At 43.2% G+C, this 22,892-nt stretch overlaps 1 protein-coding gene across 3 annotated transcripts in view; it reads right to left on the bottom strand.

Moving 5' to 3' along the window:
- The window catches only part of MYRF (myelin regulatory factor), a 176,155-nt gene extending 154,236 nt beyond the window's left edge, over positions 1 to 21,919 (bottom strand). For all 3 annotated transcript variants that reach the window (XM_060263182.1, XM_060263179.1, XM_060263181.1), the window contains exon 1: positions 21,814 to 21,919. In XM_060263182.1, the coding sequence (XP_060119165.1) occupies positions 21,814 to 21,859 (46 nt within the window). In that variant the 5' untranslated portion in view covers positions 21,860 to 21,919. The remainder of the gene's footprint in view (positions 1 to 21,813) is intronic.
- Between the last annotated feature and the right edge of the window lie 973 nt (positions 21,920 to 22,892).

Below are 22,892 nucleotides of genomic sequence, written 5' to 3' on the forward strand. Positions count from 1 at the left end.
AGAATATCTTGCATTGTTTTCACACAAGATGAGGTACAGGATGTTGTTTTTTTCTTACATCAATGCATATGTGTATGGAATATAGAATCATAAAGTTGGAAGGGATCTCCAGAATCTAGTCCAACCCCCTGCACAATGCAGGAAATTCACAAATACCTTTCCCTAAATTCACAGGATGTACTTGGAAGTAAAGTCACATCGATAAAAACCATGATGGCAAAACCGAAACATTCTTTTCAACGAATGCAGCAACCTTGTTCCGAATGCAAGAAATGAGAATGCAAGCAGTAGGAAGCAGGAATATTAACTTTGGTAAAGAGTTGACAGTCAGAACTGAATATTCTATGATTTTGCATCATTTGTATTGGACACAAAAATCATCATATTCAGCTTTCATTTCAAAAGTTTCTATACTATATAGCAACAAAAGTAGGGTTGAAAACATGTAAGAGATTATTGAATTTTTAGAACACAGAACCACAGACACTAAGGAGGTACTGAGCCTCCAACTGTTAGTCTTAATTGCCCAATGTAAGTTCTTGACTCTCTATGACTCATAGAAGCAGAATAAAACACACAGGTGAAACATGCTCATTTGGGCATAACTCAAAGACATCAGCAGAGATCTAGATTTTCTTGGTTTACAGAATATGGATTATTTTATTGCGGAATGGTACAGCAGAGTTCATACAGCCCAACACACGTCCCCACTTCTGAACTGTTTCTGTCCATGAATATTGCCAGAGGAGAGATCGCTTTCCATTATGCCACTGTCTGTGACAAAAAGTGTGGCTGCACTGTCTCCAGAGAAAGAAAAGAGGACTCTGAAGAATCTCTGTGAAGTATTGTTGACAAGATGCTCTTTAGGGAGAAAATTTCTGTGAACAGATCAGAAGTACTACATATACCCTCCCCCAATAATCTCTACATGAATATTAGCACAATTCACTTTTTCTCTAGAAAGTCCAGGTCTTCTGGACTCACAATATTTATACTCTACAAGCTGGAATCATTTCTTGATATAATATTGTTTTTACACCAGTCTAAACAAAAACACATTTTGGAATTTCCAAAAACTTAGGGTACACATCAGGTGAATTGCCTAGCCTGTCTTTACTCCTTTTGCCTTGCATTGTAAGCAGACAAAGAACCAGCACAGGTAGCTTCCATGAGGGGTAAAGCAGAGCCAAACATAATAGTTAAATGAATATATATCTCACATATACACACAAGAGACTTCTGAAGGATAGTCCAGGCTAGCTCAATAACCTCAGGTTTTAGAAGCGAAGCAAAGTCAGCTCTGGTTAGCATCTGGATGGGAGACCTCCAAGGAATACCAGGGTCATGAAGCAGAGGCAGGCAACGGCAAACCACTTCTGAACATCTCTTGCCTTGAAAACCCTATTGAGTCATCATAAATCAGCTGTGACTTGACAGCACTTTCTACCACCATCGCTTAGAACATCCAGAATTGTCAAGGACAGACATGCTTCTCAAAAGAACCAGGATTTTTGTTTTAATCTCCCAAGAACAGAGAGAGCAAATTTAGTTTATTTTATCTAATATTAAAATTCTAATCTATTTCAAAGCTGATGGAGGATAACATTACTTGCCCACTTATTTCCACTAAGATATGAGGTCTGAGAAGCAGCCCTCTTATTGCTCCCATTTTGAAAAATGAGAAGCAGCAAATAAAATACTAAAACTTCATATGGCCACCTTGTGCCCAAACAGTTGGGTGAATCATGCTCCAAGGTGGGACTGGATTCCATGGCCACTCGTGTCTATTCAATGGACAAGTCAAAACTTGAGCCATACTTGCATTGAAGAAGAAGAAGAATTGCAGATTTATATCCCGCTCTTCTCCCTGAATCAGAGACTCAGAGCGGCTTACAATCTCCTATGTCTTCTCCCCCCACAACAGACACCCTGTGAGGTGGATGGGGCTGAGAGTGCTCTCACAGCAGCTGCCCTTTCAAGGACAACTCTTGCGATAGCTATGGCTAGCCCAAGGCCATTCCAGCAGGTGCAAGTGGAGGAGTGGGGAATCAAACCCGGTTCTCCCAGATAAGAGTCCACACAATTAACCACTACACCAAACTGATCAGAACAATACCTTGAAAATGCAACTGTCTGAAGGCTGCTTCATATAAGTGGCTGCTCCTACAGTTCCAACATTTTTAAACTGTGTGATCACAGACTATAGAAAAAGAGAGGGGTTGAAATCATCCAAAGCACACAAGGAATTGCTGCGCACATTTGCCATATGGTACAGTTTCCATCTGGTTGTAGCTTTCAGAAGTCTATTATGATTCTGACTGCACTGATCAACCAGCTATTGCATTTTCCCTTGGAAGAGCAGAAACAAGATATATGTAGGGGTGAATATGCCCATGATCTCATTCCAGTGACCATTCTGATGAAAGAAAGCTTATTTGGACATATTTATGTTTGTGAACTGGGGATGGTTTCGGATGACCTTAGCACTTAACACACAAACACAGATGTCATTGTCAACCTGTGTTATGGGAATCTTGGGGGTCCTCAGAAGCTCACCAAGAGGTTTTCAATGACAAAATTAATGTGAGCATAGAAATTTCTCTGATACGCAACTTTCCATCAACACCAGTTGTCCACTTTAACATGGAGTGCATTCACATTCCACCTGGTGTGATACTGTGATTGTGTGAATTGAAGTGCATGACCTCGAACAATCCCCATGATTCTCTGACATATGTTCTTTAGCTGAAAAAATTTCTGTCCTTCAGGATAAGCTTAAAACTGCTCCCTCTGAGCAAAGGTTTCAACTTTTATAAACTTGGGCCCTACCTACAACACCCAAGCAACAGGATAGCGACCCTCTGAGTTGCAGTCACACTAAAGAGAATCATGTGATACCACCCATAAGACAGGAAGAGAAGGAGCCAAATTTGTGGCCTCAATGATGGAGGGGGCTCCACTGCAAACATGCATGAAGCACTGGAGGTCCCAGTGGTAGGCAGGCCAGGCAGAAAGGAGAGCAAGAAAGGGAGAATATTTGCAGGGAAGGGGGCATCTCTGAATCTCAGTGTGCTAAAGCAAGGACCCTGTCCACACTATTGAGTCATCTCTCCTCATCATCTTGCTAGTGCTTTCAGTGTATGTAGATGCAGGATTAATGGCACTCGCGGTTCTCTACGAATGCACGCTACCAACAGGTCCTTCTAAAAAGCAGCAGAAAACAGCAGCTCTAATGACCACAACTCATCGGAGAGTCCAACCCCAAAGGCCTTATAACAGTGATATCATAGCATGCCAATGTGCTTTCTGGTGCTTACTTTCTTCTTCATCCAAACAAAGAGTCCATTCTGGCTTTCCTTCACCTTACTGGAATGGGAAGTGCTTCAAAAGAGTCTAGAACGCATCACTATTGCATCTACAGGTAACATCTGTTGGAAACAGACTCCTCTCACAGAAGGACACTTGGCTTAGAACATGCAAGTATTTTGTAGAAGCCATCAGAATCATGGTAGTGGACCTATTCCATAGGGCAGGAAGGATGCTGTTAACTGTTTCTCTGCACTGTATGTATGAAGATCTGAATAAATGACTGATGGAAGGGACTGGAGAGAGTGTGCTTGAGGGGGAACAACATCAACGAACTTTAGACCTTCACCAAGCTGTCTATGGACTGCAGTGCTCCAGATCACTTGGCAATGTCCAGTCCTGTCACAGTTCCTCACCGCATGACATCCATTTTATTATAATGCCTGCACTACCAGTTCTCAGCAATTCAGAAGAGTCCACACAGGTCTAAGAATGTGGGGAGTTCTTGTCTTGCAATAAGTACCAAGGAAATCTTAGTTCTTCAGAGAACCAAAACCATGAACAAGGAACCCAGCAAAACAGATAATTTAATCACATTCTCCCAACACATACAGAGCGTGTCCATATTCTTATAATTCACTGTGCAGCGAAGTCAAAGAATGCTGAAAATGGACACAAGTTTTCTATATCCTTCAAGCCCATCAAAGAACAAGAAACACAATTTTTCAAAGCCACAGCAGTTCCAGCTGTCACTCCAGTTACTTAGGATGATCCCTCTCAAACTAAGCACAGGCTCTCTCTTCCCCCACTCCCAAACACTGAAACGTTCAGTTTCCTTAGCAAAGCTTCTCCTAGAGAGGCACTATTGTGAATAGCTGGGTACCACTTTATGATCTTAAAGCTCCTGGCTCCTTGTCCTGACTTCAACTGAAGAACATCCAGGTCATACATATACATAAATCTGCATAGAGTACAACGATCGCTACCCCATCTTAACCATCATTCTGATTAGTACTCCTATCAAGGTTTGGTTCCCTTTCCCTTTTCTTCATAAAATAACATCCCAATTGGCATGTTACACGACAATCACCTGCAGATTGATTCTGACAATCTGTATGGGGAAGCAGGTAGTTCTGAACTATAACCATGCTAAAGATCAAATTAATAAACTCATTGTGGTGTCAGTTTGAACAACCTTTTCTCATTAGCCCTTATGGAAGCTGTGGTCTCCTTACTCCTGGATGAACCTAGTCAGATACTACACAAAAGGCTGGACCTCATTTCTCTTGCACTCAGGAATGGCTTCAGCTAGAATTCCTGCAGCACGTATTCTCTCTAGTTTCCCTGAAGTCAGATAAGATGCTTAGAAACACAGGATGAAAGCAACCAGAAAACGTATAGCCAGAGGTTGGCAATGCATGAAGAGGAGCTTGTTAACACATGTACCTGTCCGTATCCAACGCATTCTGAATGTGCCAACGCTCAAGGTGTTGCTCCAGCCACCTCCTTGATATCCTACTGCAGCATCACATTAGATGGCTTTGCTTCTCTTGTCTGTATCCCACTGCTGCTGACTGGTTGAGTCTCTGTTCTTTCCTTGAGAAGTGGGGGTGAGGAGACAGCTACCCAAGAAGGAGGCTGCCACCTCCCTGAAGCATCTCACTCTGATTAGGCACACTCTGGGGGATTTGGGTTTGCAAGGGGATTACTGAGAGAGGCCAGTCATGTGCTTGTACTGTACCAGCTTCCCAGGGACCCTTCTGTCACAGACTTTTTCCTCTAAGCAAAGAACTTTACAAAAAGCCTCTTAACTTCCTGATACAACAGCAGCCAGTCCTAAAAGCAAGAGGCCATCCTACAGGACTCCTCAGCCTCTCAGCAGGTAAATGGCATTCTGTGTAGCATGGCATGCTTTCCTAAGCAAAATCTTTTTCACTGTACAATCATTAGTACCATCTGTTCCTGCCATTAAGCAAAATCTTGCTGTAGCTGATGAAACACTTTCTGGTAGTATTGTTGCCCTTCCACACACTGAGGGCACTTCAGCCCAGCTAACTAAAGCAGAAATGCAACTGACTAAAACTGAACTTCAGTTCAACTGACTAAAGCAGATGTTTTTAGTACACTCTTTGAAGCTTTCTCCTCAGTACCAAGGGATCAGAGTTAAATGTCTGGGGCCCAGTCAGGCCTCAACAGCAACAGAGAACCTCTCCTATTAAGCTCCAGGATCAAACAGACGAAGGGATGTGCCATTGGTGTACCACAGAATGCAGTTGTTAAAAAGGATCTTGGGCATCACTCCTGTGCAGAATAATTCCTAGCCTTAATGATGCTGAAGAAAGCCACTGAGCCAAATGGAACCAACATTATGTTCAACAGCAGCAGGTCGTTCAACATACAGTCTTTTGATTACGTTGATCAAAACTGTAAAGGCCCTTAACTATTCATAGGTATGAATTTATCCTGCGTTTCATTCATAAAATTAGCGCTTTTAACCTAGTGGGAACTGTGGGAAGGGAGTTTATGAACATAGCTACGGTCTATACTTGAATAAACATGAGAGTGCCTCTTGAGAAATCTTGTCATTAGATTTCCTGACAGTGCACTCTTTAGCAGCAAGAAAATGCACCTCATCTGATGATAGGCATGAACTTCTGACATGCTAGTTCAGAACTGAAGAGTGAAAGGATGCCTTAAGTAATCTGCTTCCACTCACAAATATATTCTGGCAGCCAGGATGACTATCACAATTCCATACCAGCTGTGACCACAGGCAATGGCCCAGTGTCATGGCAACTGGGGCAAGCACTTAGCTGCAGCATAGGGCGACATTTAATGAGAAACTTTCAGATACACTTTATGTCTTTATATTTACCTACTGGAGATGTTCCATTCCTCAAAAAGCTACAACTTGTTCCCATTTTATATCCCAGAAGAGCATCAGGGGCAGATGATGCATTTCCTAAAGCAAAAGTAAAGTTTGGGTAATAATCTGGATACGTCTGACTGGGATAAGCTGTTTCAATGCAATAAAAGAACTAAAGAACTAAAATCCATGTTCGTAGGCTAACCATATCACCTTCCCAACCAGTCCTCCAATAGTATCTTCTATGCTGCCTGAGTCTTGGAAGCAGGGCCCATTCTCAAATTTTGGATTTGTGTCTATCTTTCTGCCTTCACTGTATGTGACAAGATGAAAGAAATGGATTCAAGGGGTGTTGATCCTGCCCTTATGGGAACTTGGGCTAATTACTGTTAGCTTCTGAATCAGGGTAGGGAGCAGGGGTGTGCATTTGGTTCAGCTAAACCGAATAAACCTCCGAATCTCCCAATTCAGAAGTATACAGCGCCGTATACTTCCAAATCCAATTGGAAGCCATTATATGGGAGCCATATACGGTTCCCCATATACAGAAGTCCATGGAAAAGGTGGGAAAGGAGCTTCTGCAGCCTCAGGGGAGCTGCTTGCCTCCTTTCCCACCTTTGGAAGCCTTTTCCCGCATCTCTCATAGCCTTCCTGGGATTAGGGAGGGAGGGGGAGAGGAGCCCCAGCAGCCAATCCAAAGCATGCATTTGCCAAATACATTGCAAATGCATGCTTTGCAGGGCTGTTGTGCAGCTGATGGCTGGGCTAATCCCCCAGCCATCAGCAACATTGTTGTTCTTTTGTTTACTTGGGTATCCAAGTAAACACTGTTCTCTGGCCAATCACAGAGCAGTGGTATTTTTTGAAACTGCTCTGTGTAGGGCCAGAGAAACTTTTTAAGGAGTCTGCCTGGCTGGACTCCATTCCATTGCTGCTGTGTTGGTGTTGGTGTGAGAGAGACTGTGCTATGCAGGCCCTTGGCCTCAGCTGCTGCTGCTCTCTCTCAGCCTTGCCTGACCTGCCTGGAGAAGAGAAGACATCTAAGATAAGATAGTCTTGGGGTTCTTGTTTTTATTTTAGTTAGTAAAAGGACTTTTTAAGACTCAGAGTCCCTTTACTTGTCCAGATTTGGGTGTGTGGGTACTGGGTAGCTTATTTGGGGTTAGGGTTAAGGGGTTCTGCTGAGGGTGGGTGCCTGGGATGGGGGGAGTTTTGCCAATTTGCCTATATCTTATTTTAGTGAGAGGACTTTTAAAAGTGCAGTGTCCTTCTACTTTTCCTGATTTGGGTTGCTTGGATTTCTTGGGGTTAGAGAGAAGGGGTTTTTTGGGGGGGAGGGGTTGGTAAAGTTCCTGTATTGTTAAAAGTCAAGTTTTTTACTGTTTTAAAAGTATTCTGTGTTTGATTTGTTGCTACTGTGTTGTGCTGCTGTTGTTCCTTCTGGTTCTGGTTGGGGGGCTGTTTGGCCTAATTTTCATTGTTAAAAAGGTCACTTTTTTAACAGTTGAGTTTGTCGGCCTTTTCTCAGTGATTTGGATCTGTTGTTGTTGGTTTTGCATCCATTCCTGTTCTCCCTTTTCCTGGTTCTGGTTTTGGTGTGGGGGGGTGTTGTTGACTGATTTGGCCTGAGGTTTTTTATTGTTTAAAAGGTCACTTTTTTAACGGTTGAGTTTCTTGGCCTTTTCTCAGTGATCTGTTTGGATCTGTTGTTGCTGGTTTTGCATCCTGTTCTGTTGTCCCTTTTCCTGGTTCTGGTTTTTTTTTTGGGGGGGGGGGTTAAAAGTTAAGTTTCTTTCTGTCACGTTTTGGTTTTTTTAAATTACCTTTGGTTGGTATGGGGGTTGGTGTGTGGGCTGTGTGGGGTGGGTCACTTTCATGTTTTTATAGAGTTATTTTTGGAGTCTGAGGGTGCTTTTGGTTTGGCCAGGGTCACTAAATAGGCTGACCCACTAATAAGGGTGTTTTTAGGGATTGTGTTTTTTGAAATTAAAAAAAAATTAATCCAGTTTAGGGCTTTATCTTCTTTCAAAATTCAACTAGGCCAAATAGGGGCGATTTAAAAAGATTTTAGGTTTCTCATAAAAGGCAGCGTGACTATTAGGCCACATCAGGCTCCCTTTTAAAGAGACTAGGGTTGCAGTGCATCAGCCACTGAAAGTTGCTGCATCCTTAGATTTCCTTAGGGTAAACCACAGCTTCTCTCTAGTTATAGGGGATACCTGATTTCTAGTTTGCAAGGAAATCTGGTTTGTCCCAGGATCCAGTTAGAAGTTTAACTAGGAGGATATAACAAGGATTGCTTTCATCTCAAGGCAGCCTTTTAAAAACTGTAGCCAGGTAGAGGCAGGATCACCTAGTCTCCTAAACTTTACCAGACTACTACTACCCCAACCCAAAGAAGGACAGGTTAGGGACCAAAAAAACAAACAAGTTTTGGTGGGAGGGTTTTTTAAAAAGAAGTCAGTGTTAGATTTGTAAAAAAAAAAAAAAAAAATGTTAGATTTGTAAAAAAAAACCTAATCTCAGTTCAGGTTGTGTGAGACTGGCCAAGGGTGACATGAGTGACAGGTAGCAGAAGAGGGGCCCTGGGGGCAAGACCAAGGAGAAGACTAGAGGGGTGGAGGGGAGGGGGAGGACCCAGTTTCCCCCCCCCCCCACACACACACCTGTGCATAGGGCCACTCCACAGCCGCCTTCCAGAACTCCGACCTCTGGCCAGAGTGTGATGAAGCCCCAACTGTAACCGACAGCACCTACAGGCCCAGCCAGGATAACCCAGTTTTTTTTTTTCAGGGGCAGGAAGAGGGAGGTGCCAGTGATGATGACAGGCAGCCAGCAGCCATACCAATGCTGAGGTCCCTCTAATGGGACAGTGATAGCTGGTGTGTTGCTGTTGAGTTGAGAGAGAAGGCATGGTTCCCTTCCTCTCACACAATCTGAGGCCCTCCCAGCGAACTTCCTCATTTGGGGTGCAACTCTGGCTCGCCTCCTGGGTAACGCAAAAGAGCCTGGACCAGCCAACCATCCATCACTCAAGGTAAGTCTAAATGCTTCTTGCTTTGTGTCAGATACAGAATGATGTGGAGCTAGGTGTGGTCCACCACTTCTCTAGTTTGAGAGTTGTGTTGTTTGGGGCAGGGCTGGAGAGCTGGCATCTGTAGATTGTGTGTTCTGTGGCAGGGAAGCTGGCATCTGGGTGAGAGACCCAGAACCAGCATGCTTGTTGTGCTTGGCCAGCTCTCCCCGTGTTGTTTGGGGCAGGGCTGGAGAGCTGGCATCTGGGTTTGCTGCAGCCAGATCTGCACAGCAGACCTTGAGCAGATTGTGTTTTGTGTGGCAGTGACGTTGGCAACTGGGTTTATATTGGTTCCAGGCCAGCAGTGTTCATAGAGTAGATAGATAGATGTAGTGCATTTGAGTCCTATAGAGATTCTCTGGTGTGAAGTTAGGTTTGGCTTTGGGTGCCCCAGGAATTGGACCCCCTGGTCCAATTTTTTTTTTTTTTGGCCTTGTGGGTTTTGTGTGGGACAGTGCCCTGAAGCTGCACAGAGCCACTTTTCCCACAACAATTACAGCGGGGGAAGTGGCTCTAATTGTTTTTTTTCTCACAATTGGGTACAGTGTTCCTTTTGGGGTGCCCACAGATGGGTGCAGTCTTTTTGGGCCAGGGGGGTTGCATGTGGGGGAGCCCCCTGAAGCTGTAGTTTTGGGGCCTCTCCCTCTGTAGTTTTGGGGCCTCTCCCTCAAACCCCCCTCTGGCCAGAGCCACTTTCCCCACAGCAATTATAGTGGAGGAAGTGGCTAATTGGACTTTCCCCAGCATTGATGGCAATGGGCCTTTTGGGAGCCCAAAGACAGAGACCCCCTGGCTCAAACTTTTTGGGACTTGGGGGTTTTGTAGGGGAGTGTCCCCTGCGGGTTCCCTGCAGTTTTGGGGGCTCTCCCTGCCCCCCAGTAGCTTCTAATTATGCCCTATGTTGCCATTGATTTCAATGGCCCATAGGGTATAATGGTGGGATAGGGGCACCCTTTTTTGGGTGCCCCTGGAATAGGACCCCCTGGCCCAATCTTTTTGGGACTTGGGGGGTTTGTAGGAGAGAGTCCCCTGCAGGTCCCCTGCAAATTTGGGGGCTCTCCCTCAAACGCCCTCCCCTCCAGGCTGCTTCCAATATACCCTATTTTGCCATTGATTTCAATGGCTCATAGGGTATAATTGGGCGGTATATTCCGAAATAGCCGTATATCTCCTGTATATATGGCTATTCCAAGTACCGGTATTTGGAAATATACGATATTCCAAATATTTTGGTCCCGCATATTTCCAAATCCGATTTTTCCCCAAAAATGTTTTGGAACACCCCTAGTAGAGAGTCAAGGGTTCTGAATGATTACATACTTCTCCATTAAGGGTAGGCAACTTTTTTGGCCCAAGTACCCAAAAACCTGCAATGCCTTCCCCTCTGGTGCAAAAACAAAAGGGGAGAAAGTCAAAGGCTGTACTTGGCCAGACACACTGTGGGGCAAGCCAAGCCCTAACAACACTGCCAACGTCTCAGGCATTTGCCTTGGTCCCTAGGGCAGAGAACTGGCTTAGCATACTGAGCAAAACAGTCTGGTGTGCTGTTGTCTGGCACGTGTGCTGGGGGCTGCCTACCCCTGTTCCAAAGTTTTTTGGCTTCAGATGGACCTCCAAGTGTGTAAATGGGCTCAGTATTGCAGCCCTAGTTCTTAAGGCTGTTGGGGAAATTAATTCAAAATGCCAGCAAAAGGGTGTTATGATTACTAAAAAGTGAAATCTCTAAAGTAAGGACATATTATTAATATCCTTAAAATACCCACATGACTACAAATACACACATACTTTGCCTTCAACATTTGCTAATACAAACACTTCTCTTCACACACTGATAACATACTGTTGTTGTTACATACACCCATCTCAGAGGCTCCCAGGCCCCAATGAACAGAAACTAGCAATGTCAACAGCAAAGTTACAGGAAACCACCTGAGCAAGAAAATTTGAGCACAAGAGTACAACAACTTTACACTCAGCAAAATGATTCAAGGGAACCAGATTCTTAACTGCTCTAAAACACAAATGGCGAGACACGGAAAGTACTTGTTCCATTTCAAACTGTGGAACCAAGACACTTTTATATAATCAGGTGGTTTCACTCCCTGGCTGCAATAACCTAACCGAAAGCCTCAAATCTGGATTTTTAAATTCAACCTCTCCTTATAGTTCTCATGTCTATAGGGTTTTTTTTTTGTCTGCCTCCTCTACCCCCTTTCTCTGCCCTATTAAAGTTCTTAGTAAGTTGCCAAGCCACCCATTCAACTCCACCCCCACCCCCGCATGCACCATTTGTTCTTCCTTTTAAGCAGCTCTGCACATCTTTCCCCATATACATTCTTTAACAACCTCTTATCTCATAAATTAGACCAGAGAGAGGGAAGCGGGATCCCGAATAGCTAAGCTCTGTTGTAACTGTTTCCCTTACGTGAGTGTTAGGCGGAGAGGATGGTGGGGTTTCCAGAGAATGCCAGCCAAGGGTCAGGCTTCTTCCCTCTCCCTCAGTGCTCTTCACCTTCACTTTGATATAAAATACAAACACCCTATGTAAATGCTCCTTGAGCACCACAGACAGACCAAAAGGAACTGCTATACCTTTCTTGTAAAGCCTGAAACATACCACATACCATCCCTTTTGTTCTGTTTTTTTTCCTCATAAATACCGTATGTTAGTGGTTAAAAAAAAAACATTGCAAAGAGTTTACCTGATCTAAAACTATCATACTGAGCACTGTGGGCAGTACCATATTTTCTCTTCCTCTTCCACTGCAAAGAACACATTTCTGTAGAAAATACAAGTCCTGAATTACAGAAGCATCTCAAAGTACACAACTCATTTCTTTTTAACCCAATACCTCCTGAGAAAAGTATAGAGAAAACATTCTGGAGAGACACATTTGCACTACTGCCTGTTCACATCATGATTCACTTTGACTCCCAAAGTCCGGACCACCCCCCAAACCAGAAAAAATTGTAAACCTCTTACTAGGTTCTCAGTCCCCCCCAAAAAATGTTTAATGGAAAACTTGGGGTGCTTGATAATTTTTTTCTTTTTAAAGCCTATAAAATATTTTATCTTAAACCACAGTTTTCAAAAGCACTTCCTAAGAACTGTGTAATATGAAGATTTTTATGTAAAATAATCTGTAGCTTTGGATAAAACCAATACCTGTATATACTGTAGACATATACGATGTATATTCAGGTTTATCTAACATGCTGTTTGTACGATTATAATCCACTATCAGAGGTCCATGTTTGTAATGTCATTAACGTAATATTCAAACCTGCTAATAGTTGGAATAATGTGACTGAATAAAGACTGCAATGAAGATCAAAGAATAAAACTTCTTTTATTAATCCAAAACATTTTTTTTCATAATTCTCACAAAGCAACTAAGTGTTTAGGTAGCACAGGCTACAGTTTGCAGCCTTCACTCTCTCTATTTACCTTTGGAATTTTATTTGAGCAAAATAAGGCATTTTATACTTTAAATATCACAAATCTGCCAAATAGTAAAATTGTATTTGCTAATAATGTTCCTAATGATGCATTAGAACAGTACAATAAATTTAAGTTTTTTTAAGACAATAAGTATTCCATACTTCAACATTTTCACAAACTTTCAGCTTTTTTTCTGGATGGGAAAACCTTATCTTTCCAAATCTCTAACTAACAACAGAAATTCTTTTCCATTTTCCATCTTTTTCTTACTTGGTAAAACAATGTTAAAGTAACTGTATTCTAGACTGTTTCTATTTGCAATGAAAATGATCAGTCCCTGTTCTTTTCCAGTGCTTAGGAGACTACAAGTTGCTTTGCTTGACAGAAATAACCTTTGCAAAACCATTTATGTTTGGAAGGGGGAGGGAAGCTCATTCCAAATTCCATGATCAGTCATTCTGCCTCTTTACCTTTGGTTCCCATGTGATACTTGACTGACTTTTCCAGCAGCAGGGAAAAGAAAGGTATACCAAGCTTCTCCTGGGGACTTTCAAAATTTGCAACAATTATTTAAATTTATTCTGCCCTTCCTCCATACAGCCGGGGCAGTTTACATGATTTCCATATCTCAATTTTATCTTCCCAACAACCCCATGAGATAGGTTAGGGTGAAAATGTGATGGCCCAAGGTCACCCAGGAAACCTTATGGCAAGGGTGTCAAACATGCAGCCTGGGGGCCAAATCAGGCCCCCAGAGGGCTTCTATCAGACCCCCGAGCAACTGGCTCTTTCCTGCTTCCTTCTCCCTCTCTCTTGCTTGCTTCCCTTCCGCATCTCAGCTTGCTTTACAAAGCTTGCTCAATTGCACAGAAGCTACAGAGCAAAGCCTTTATTTTCTCCATTGGTTGAGGCTCCTCTCCCTCCTGGTGCCCTGGGGAGGGAGGGAGGGAAAGAGCCAGAGCTTTCTTTGCCCAGTTCTCTGGATCCCATGGAAGAAACACAAAGAAAGCACCTTTACAAACAACAAGTGTTAATGTTTTAAACATGTTTTAAGTTTTACAAAATAAATCTTTGGTCGTGTTTGTCTGTGTCCTTTATATCTCTGCTACCGGATCTTTAAAAAGTACACACATGGCCCGGCTCGACATAGCCCAGTCCAGCCAGGTCTCATTTATGTCAGATCCGACCCTCATGAGTTCGACACCCCTGCTTTATGGTATGGTGAGCAGGGATTTGAACTCAGGTTGCCCAGATCTTAGTCCAACACATTTAACTATGACCCTCAATTAAGTCTGTAACACAGCATACTGAAAATATATTAATTCTTCAGTAGCACAGTATTTAGCACAGCATTGCTTGCGTGTGGTAAAAAGTCAGTGTATGCTAAACTTGAATGTACAACTAAAATTATTTCATTACATTACAACATAGGAAAATAATTCTAGTAACCGTTTTCTATACAACAAACAAACATAAGCCTTTATTGGCATATATCAGATTATAAATAAGGCAAAAAAGAGGTACAGAAATAACAAAATAAACTTGTCATATACAGTTATACATTGGACAATCAATCCTTGATTACCAGACTCAAGAATAAAGCAACCTTTTCCATTATTTCAGATGACAAATCATTCGGAAGGCAGCATACTTTTGCAGCATCTGAGCAATTTGTCATATTCAGCAGAATTGGGTCTAGAAACCTAAGGTGTATAGTATCATACTGGGAGCAGTAAAGAAGAATATGAGACAACGAAATCAACTTGTTTTAAATTACATGTACAAAGTCTTAATGAGAGTGGAATTTTTTTTATCTACCATAGGTAACTGCTGATGGAATAGTATTGCATCTGGCAAGAGTAAATGCTCTACGCAATTGTGGGACATGGAGAGTCGATACATAAGAAGGCAGATGACCAGTAATTGGGGAAATTCCAAAATTCAAAGGGGAACAAGATGTATTCACAGTACTGATTAGTTTTTGCAATTCTACACCTAAAATTCTATGTTTAATTATATAATAAGCATTTGAACCATTTCTATATATCCAAGACAATTTCTAAAACTAAAATTATTTAAGATTAAGCAATTTTACAATCATCAAAATAGTTTTGTCTCTTTCACACAGAATTTGGTTTACTTGTGAAACATTGCTACCAGAAGCTGCAGTGTTCAAAATACACAACTTTATGAAGAATTGTTTTTATACCCTAACCTTCACTACCTGAAAGATACTTCGAGCAGATTACAATCACGGTCCCTTCCCTCTCCACACAACAGAGCTTTGAAAGAGCTTTGAGAGAGCTGTGACTGACTCAAGGCCACCTAGCTGGCTTCATGTGGAGGAGTGGGGAATCAAACCCAGTTCTCCAGATTAGAGTCCACCTCTCTTAACCACTACACCAAACTAGAAAAATTCCTGAGACTCAGTGCTACAGACAGCTATAGAACAGGAAGCTCAAGTAATACATGTTGAAAGAGCACAAAATCCAAAAACTACCGAAAATTGCAGTCCTGTTTGGAATGCCCCCAAATTCTCACTGGAGAGATACCAGAAAGGGGTCCTTAGGCTAATGCATTCACCAACTAGTCCCTCAACACTTCTCCTGTTTAACTTGCCCAGTTAGCTCTGGGCAATGCTGGCTTGACAGAAACTCTTTTTCTTCCAAATGGGACTCAACATTATTTCTGTCAGAATAAGCTTTATGGCACTATTTACAGCATAATGAAAATCTATGCCTGAGCAGCAAGAGATCAAAACAGACAAAAATAAACAGTATTTTGCATAACATTATCCTGAATCCCGCACCCTCAGCACAGTGTCAAAGAAAAGGAGACAGTGTACCTCAGGACTTTTAGGGATGCCAGCCTCCATGTGGGATCTGGCGATCTCCTGAAATTAAAACTCAACTCCAGACTACAGAGATCAGTCCCCCTGGAGAAAATGGATGCTTTGAATGGTAGGCTCTTTGAAATTGTACCCCTCTGGAGTCCCTGTCCCCCCCAGGCTCCAATCCCAAACCTTCAGGACTGCCAACTCTATCCTCAATAGCCTGGGGGAACCTGGAAATCCAACTTCTACTGGTAGTCTGTTCACTCAGAACTGGGGTAAGGAGGGGAAGAGAGCATGTTTATATTCTTGAGGAAACAGGAATAGTGATTACCATGTAAATTGACGTAATAGGCTAAATAAGGAAAAGTGGGGAAATCTCCAATAAATCACAGGTTTTCTAGTTTGGTCATTCGTCTCTCCCCACACTGAGGGGGGGGGGGGGGAGGTAGCAACTTAACATTTGAATAAGACTAAAGAGTTAGATCAAAGGGATTGATTTTTCCACAAGACACTGCTCCTTAAATATCTGGACTAGTGAATTGCTATGCCAAATTGGTCGTCATATTGCAATTTTGCACAGTTATTCAACATTAAGTAAATTAACGTAAGTGAAACCTACCCATCAGCAAGGAATATTTTGAAGGAAACTGCATTTTACACATTAATAATTTGCACTGTAGCAGTTTCCGTTAGTAAGTCCCATATACTTCCACCTTGCTGGAAGGGTAAGCCCTTAGGGGGGATGTACACATTTATACATAAAAGACTTCTAAAATGGGTTCCTTTAAAAAGCAAAGTTTTAAAGTTATTGGGACAGTTGTTCTCCAGAACTTGTATATCTACTTTTAAGTCTACTGAAACCAAGTTATTAAACCCCCACTTCCTCGACCCTTCGAATGCATTCTAGTTGCAGGAGCTGAATAGGCTCTATATCCCTGCAAACCAGGAAAATCAGAGTTGCGTATCCATGTTTCCTGTAAACAGAGAATGTGATGTCCATATAAAAATGATAAAAAGTCTGGATCATACAGCTTATTATACCAACCCCCTAAGTTCCAGGAAAGAAACTTTAGTTGTTGGCTGATGTAATGTTATTCAGGTCACCATCTATGTCCTGAAAGACGCAGCCATTCTTAGATAAGAGGGCTTCATCGAGAAGATTCTGCACACCCAAGCTGAAAATCTGGGGAATGTTTGATACCTTCTCTTTAGGATTCACTTGTTGGATGGGTGAGTGGTTTACTCCTATTTTCCTTTGGTTACCTCCACAGAAATGAGAGGAGTTAGAGGAGTTGATAAAGCTGAACCATTCTCAAGAGTGTTGGGCATCATGAGCAGATTAGATACTTGTTGCGTGTGATCACTTTTTGTTCTCAAAAGTATGTCCCTCAACACTTTGAGTTTAGATGTGATTGCAAGTTGTTCCATAGATGGAAGGGCTGTGAAAGAGTTAATTAGATCGTGTAATAGGCTAAACAAGGAAAAGTGGGGAAATCTCCAATAAATCACAGGTTTTCTAGTTTGGTCATTCATCTCTCCCCACACTGAGGAGAGCAAGGGGGAAAGAGGAGAGTATGAAGGAGGGGGGGGGGGAGGCAGCAACTTAACATTTGAATAAGACTAAAGAGTTAGATCAAAGGGATTGATTTTTCCACAAGACACTGCTCCTTAAATATCCGGACTAGTGAATTGCTATGCCAAATTGGCCATCATATTGCAATTTTGCTCAGCTATTCAACATTAACATAAGTGAAACCTACCCATCAGCAAGGAATATTTTGAAGAAAGCTGCATTTGATAGATTAATAATTTGCATTGTAGCAGTTAAGTGCTCTGTACAGAACCTGGGTGACCTGAGTTCAAACCCCCACTAGGCCATAAAGTTCAATAGGTCCTCTTGGATCAGTCACTCTCGCAAAGCCTAACCAATCTTACAGGGGTGTTGTGGGGACACAAAGGGAAGGAACCATTTATGTGGCTCTGAGTGTTTTTAACTCAGAGTGTTTTCACAAATCATGCTAGGAACAATTTTTAGTGTGGAATGTCTCACTTGTGGATATTGTTCTTATTAAATAGAATGCAAAAGAGAGGTAATTGCAAAACCCAGTGTACATTCTAACCCACCGAGGCTATACATTCACAATACTGAGACAAGAAATACAAAACCAATTTGGTGGCTCTGGCTAGGCATAAAGGCAGAACATAAATATTGTAAACAAATAAATAGAACCAACTTTCTAAATCACTCATGAAAACTGCTTCAATGTGCAAAGAATACAAATCCATTCAAATGGACTGCACTGTCCAAACTCAATTAGACTTTAGGGGCACACTAAACTGTCCTATGATCTCAAGAATCTCCACTGAAAATCGAGCATCAAAGACAAGGATTATTCCCTCAGAGTCCATCTGGAAAATCAGATAGCTGTTCAGCTCAAAAAGGGAGACTGCAAGAAGTAAAGCATAGGCATATGAGAAACAGCAATAATCTCCGTTAATTAGCAGGTTCTTGGAGAAGGTTCTAACGGTTTTGCTCCTTCATCCTCAGCAACAAGAGCAATACAAAGCAACGCTACTCTCAAAACTATTCCTGAGAATCAAATACTCAAAAGGGAAATAAAAATTACACAATTACCGTGAACCGCAGGGGTGGAAAAGTGTTTGACTTGCCTCAAACTCTATTAGCGACACAACTGAAGAGGATGTAATATTGTTTATATTGATACCAATCAAATTATTTTGGCAGTCTGTGAAACGCAAAACTCCTTCTGCTGAGGTAGAATCAAGGCAATGCAACCAACATTCACAGTGAGACAGGGCTGAGACAGGTTTATGCATTCCTGTCCCTCTGCATTTCAGCAGATAGTTTCTCATATCACCGCAACCTTTTTTCCTGTTATTTAAGGAAAGCAACATATATCCAATGTCTCCCAGTTACACAGCTATTAGGGTCAGAATTTCTTTAAAAAACAACAGTTGTCACACTGGGACAGAAAACAAATTGGGAAGATCTGATAATGGGGAAAATGAGAACCAACCACACAGCTTAAACCAGAGAAGCAGTTGAAGAGACATAAAAACAACAGATCTATCAGAGAACTTTTCACCCCGGGTATGATAATTTATTTCATACAAAACACAGACCCAAAACAAAGAGAAGTTAGAAAAGGATACAGATCAGGCTCAGTTTAAAGTATTAGAACAAAGTCATTTTCCACTCATTGAGTTCCTTTCTTTTGTCTTCATTGTGACTTTTCAGTCTACAGAGACTCACTAGTACACCTTAGTCCAACATAAGGGAGGTGTCAAAAATGACTGTTGTATGAGAAGTAGCCATAAAGGTAACACATGATTTGCATTTTGAGGGGCTTCTTTTTTTATTCTAGGCTAAATCTTCACCATCCCCCCCCCCCCAAACTTGGCTACAGACCACAAATGAAAGGTTCAAAGCACTTCCCTTCACATTTAATCTGAACAGTCCCTGCAGTCCAGTATGACTACCCTCATACTGCAGATGATAAATTGTAGCTGAGAGAGTATTGTCTCAGCTAAGGTAATTCTGTGAGGTTGTGTCCAAACTGAGATTTAATCCCAATTTACATTATTACCCACAATACTATACCAGTTTACTATATGTGTAGCTGGGTCACCTAGTGAAGAGAGCCGGGGTGGGGGATCAGAAAATAAAAAGTTTTGTTCAACTTAACTCATGTGAACTATTTTCTCATTTGGAATAAGAGAAATGCCTTAAAGGCAAGGCTTTATTCAACCTGTCTAGTATATGTCAGTCTATACTATTAGATAATGATAATTCCTATGTATATTGTAGATATATAAAGCACATTTCCCCTAAAATATAATTTTTCTCCTGGAGGAAAAACTTCCCCCATGTCTTCAAAATATCCAGAAATTTATATTTTTAGACTGTGACCTGAACATAATTCAATCTGTGCTGTCATCAATGTCAACTTTGTGCTCTTTCACTGATCTTTACACTGGGCTCCTTGACATTTCCACATACACACTATGCTACATCAGCACTGTATCAGGAGACTGGCAATGTCATGAAAACACCAAGGTATGTAACCCTAAAGAAAGGCAGCTTCAAACCCCAGTCTTAATCAATCTATTCAACTGACCCATGAGTCAATGGGGGATTATACTGCCATTCAGCCTGTCAACAACAACAGATATATCTGAGGCGTATCTTTAAAATTAATTGAGTAGGATATTCCTCCTAGGGGTGTCACAGAATGAGAAAGATAAGTTTCCCTGGTGTTGCCATGGAATCAGATATGGAGTGCTAGTAGAGAGGTAAAACAAGAATGCAGGGGCACCAAGAAGACTAACAACATTTATTCCAGCATGCACTTTTATGAATCAGATCTCACGTCATTAGATACATTAAGTGTACATTCGTTAATCAGGTACATTTATACAAACAGTGGAAAGAAACAGAAAAAGGGAATGTTACAAAGACAGACCAGTTTCACATAAAAGGGAAACAACAGGAAAGGGGGAGAATCAACAATAAAGACAAGAGAACAGAACTAGATTTTTAGAAGATATGCAAAAGAAATATGGAAAAGAAGAAAGGTAAAGACAAAAAATGAGAAGAGGAAACAAATCAGTAAACTAGTTTTAAAACATTAACAAACATTGCTGCAAAACCTCAGATGTTTTCACCCATTCCAAAATGTGATGTACACTCAATGTACAATTTAGTATTTTCCCCGCTTAATAATAACCAAAATGTCACATTCTGCTTTTGCTCTGGACTCCAGCAGAGAGAGAGGCGTGGGTCTAACCGGCAACACACTTATATACAAGAACTGCTTTGTGAATTCCTTTTTTTAAAAAGTGTATTATAAAAGCATAACATAATGCCTGGAATGACTTAAGTGATGATCAGATCTAGTGTCTTCTGTGTGGGCTCTCATTCTACTGTCCAGGTCTACAACTTTTCATTAGAAGTAATCGATCTCCACTATAAAATGCCACAGCGTTGTTATCACACCATGTTGTCACACCATTTCCAGAGGAATGGTCCATGGGGAAAAAGGCCACTCTCAGTGGCAGGTGGGAAATGAACCATGACTGGTATATGGTATTGGTTAATTAGGAAACAAGATTTAGGAACATAAACTAGGGAGCTCCTCATGGTCCAGGAGAAATGATGCTGAATGGCTTGCAACACCTGGCTTGGCATTTCAGGAAATACCTCAGCAAAGGGGTGACTGCAAGGTTAGCAATGAGATTCTTCTGCTGCGGTCATGGGATATGTGCTATGAAGAAAATGGTGGTACTCTGCTTTGTATTGTCAGAATACGGATTTACATAAGAACTGCTTTTCAGGCAAGACTGGCTTCCGAAGTACCGTCAACAATTAAAATCCATAACAAAGGTGTTATGAGTGATTATAAGATACATGGGAGGATCCTAAGGAGCGAGGGCAAAAGAGTTAGAAGAAGTTGGTAGTCCCAGAGGAAGGCCTCTAGGAAAGAGGAAGATGAATGGCAGTGCACACAACTCCTTCGGACACACCCCACACTCACTGCACACATTCTGTTCCACTTCCACACAATGGAGATTTTCCCAGCGCTTTTTGGCGTGCAGAGCACAGTTTGGGAGCGCAGGGCTCAAACCTCGACATGGTTCGACCCGTTTTCCTAAGTTTTTTTTAAGACAGAGGCACCCCGCAACCAGGCATGTTCACAAGACCGCTTCAGTGTGCTAATAAACGTCATGTGCAGCAGCTGGTGAAGGACCTTAAGAAGGACTGCGGCGGTGACCATGAATTCTGGCTCTCAAGACGGCGGGCTTCGACGGAGAGGAGGGATGCAATGGAGAGGGCAAAACGAAAGAAAAGAAACGGAACTTTTAACAGTTCGGCATATAACAGAAAAGGGGGGGGGGGATGCTTGAGTGCAGCTTTTGGTATTCTCCTTCAAAAGACTCCCGTTCTAAGAACCCCCCGGGGAAAGCCTTAACCTCCGGCAAAAAGTTTGCCCCGTCCCCGTAAGTGCGCAGTACTCTGGTTCAAAGTCAGCCAGGCGGAAAGCTGCCCCTCCGTAGTGTCTCCAGCGGCTTCTAGCAGCGCTCCCCACGGCGCAGGAGCCCTTGAAGCCGCACCTCCTCTCCCCCCCCCCGCGGCTTTCTGCGCGACCCTCTGCCCGGGGGGCTTTCCCCGCCGCCCAAGAGCTGCAGTAGCGGCGCTGCGGGAGGAGGAGGAGGAGAAGCCGCCTGGAAGGGGGCCGCGGGCGCCCCCCCCCCCCCGCACCGCCCCCTACCTTCGAAGAAGCGCTGCAGAGCCTCCGTCTCGTCCACCACCTCCATGGCTGTGCCATGCACCCCGGCGCCGGGCTAGTGGCCGAGCCCGCAGCCGCTCATCCTCCCGCGAGCTGTGCGACGCCCACGGCGCGCAGCTCGAAGCCGCTTCTTTCGAGTCCTGCTGGGCCGACGCCCGTCTCTCCGTCCGCCTCAGGCGCGCTCTCCCCCGGGGGGATTCGCTCCCAGGCTCCCCCGGAGGGCGCTGCGCATCGGCCTCGAGCACGCCGCTGGGTCGGAGAGTTGGGGTCCCGCGGCGGCGCTCTGGCTGCCCGACCTCTCCCTTCGCGCCCTCCCTTGCGCTGCTCTGCTCCGCCTCTTGCTTGCCTGCCCGCCACCGCCTCCGGGGCCCCTGCCCTCTACCGGACGGAGCCCGCACGGCACAAACACCCCCACCGGGGCAAGCCGAACAGAACCGCGGCCACGAGCGAGGCCCTGCAGGTGTCGGAGGGCACAGAAATTCAGCGGGTGGGGAAATCAGCCTCGGTTGAGTTTCTGCCTATCGCAGAGCATTGGATTCGTGTTCTCCTTCCTCTGTTGAGAAGATTACTGTTGTGTATGAGGACCTAAATGAAGACTCTTGTGCGGGTGTTCCTGCAGTGCTCATTGGAGCCCTACGAATGGAGCTTTGGGACTCAGGAACGATGGACGGCAGGATACAAATTCCCAGGGCATTTTTTCGTAGGAAAAGCGCAGCAGGAACTCATTTGCCTATTAGGCCACACCCTCTGACACCAAGCCAGCTGGAACTGCGTTCCTCTGCGTTCCTGTTCAGAAAAAAGCCCTGCAAATACCTGTTGCCCTGATCCAATCAGGAGCCCCTGGCCTGTTTGAATGATCCAATAGCGTACTTGCGCGGGAACCCTGAGTTGTATATAGTTGGCCCAGTTCTCCAGTCTTTTAGAGCAGCCCTATACTATGCTGTATCTAGGGGTCGTTTTGTAGAAAAATAGGTGGTGGAGCTCATCCAGGATTGTTATGCAGCTGTACCTACTATTCAATGGACAAGGTGGGAAGGAGGAGGTGGAACTCTCAGAAAGGT

Source organism: Heteronotia binoei, chromosome 21 (assembly GCF_032191835.1).
Source record: "Heteronotia binoei isolate CCM8104 ecotype False Entrance Well chromosome 21, APGP_CSIRO_Hbin_v1, whole genome shotgun sequence".
Taxonomy (NCBI): Eukaryota; Metazoa; Chordata; class Lepidosauria; order Squamata; family Gekkonidae; genus Heteronotia; species Heteronotia binoei.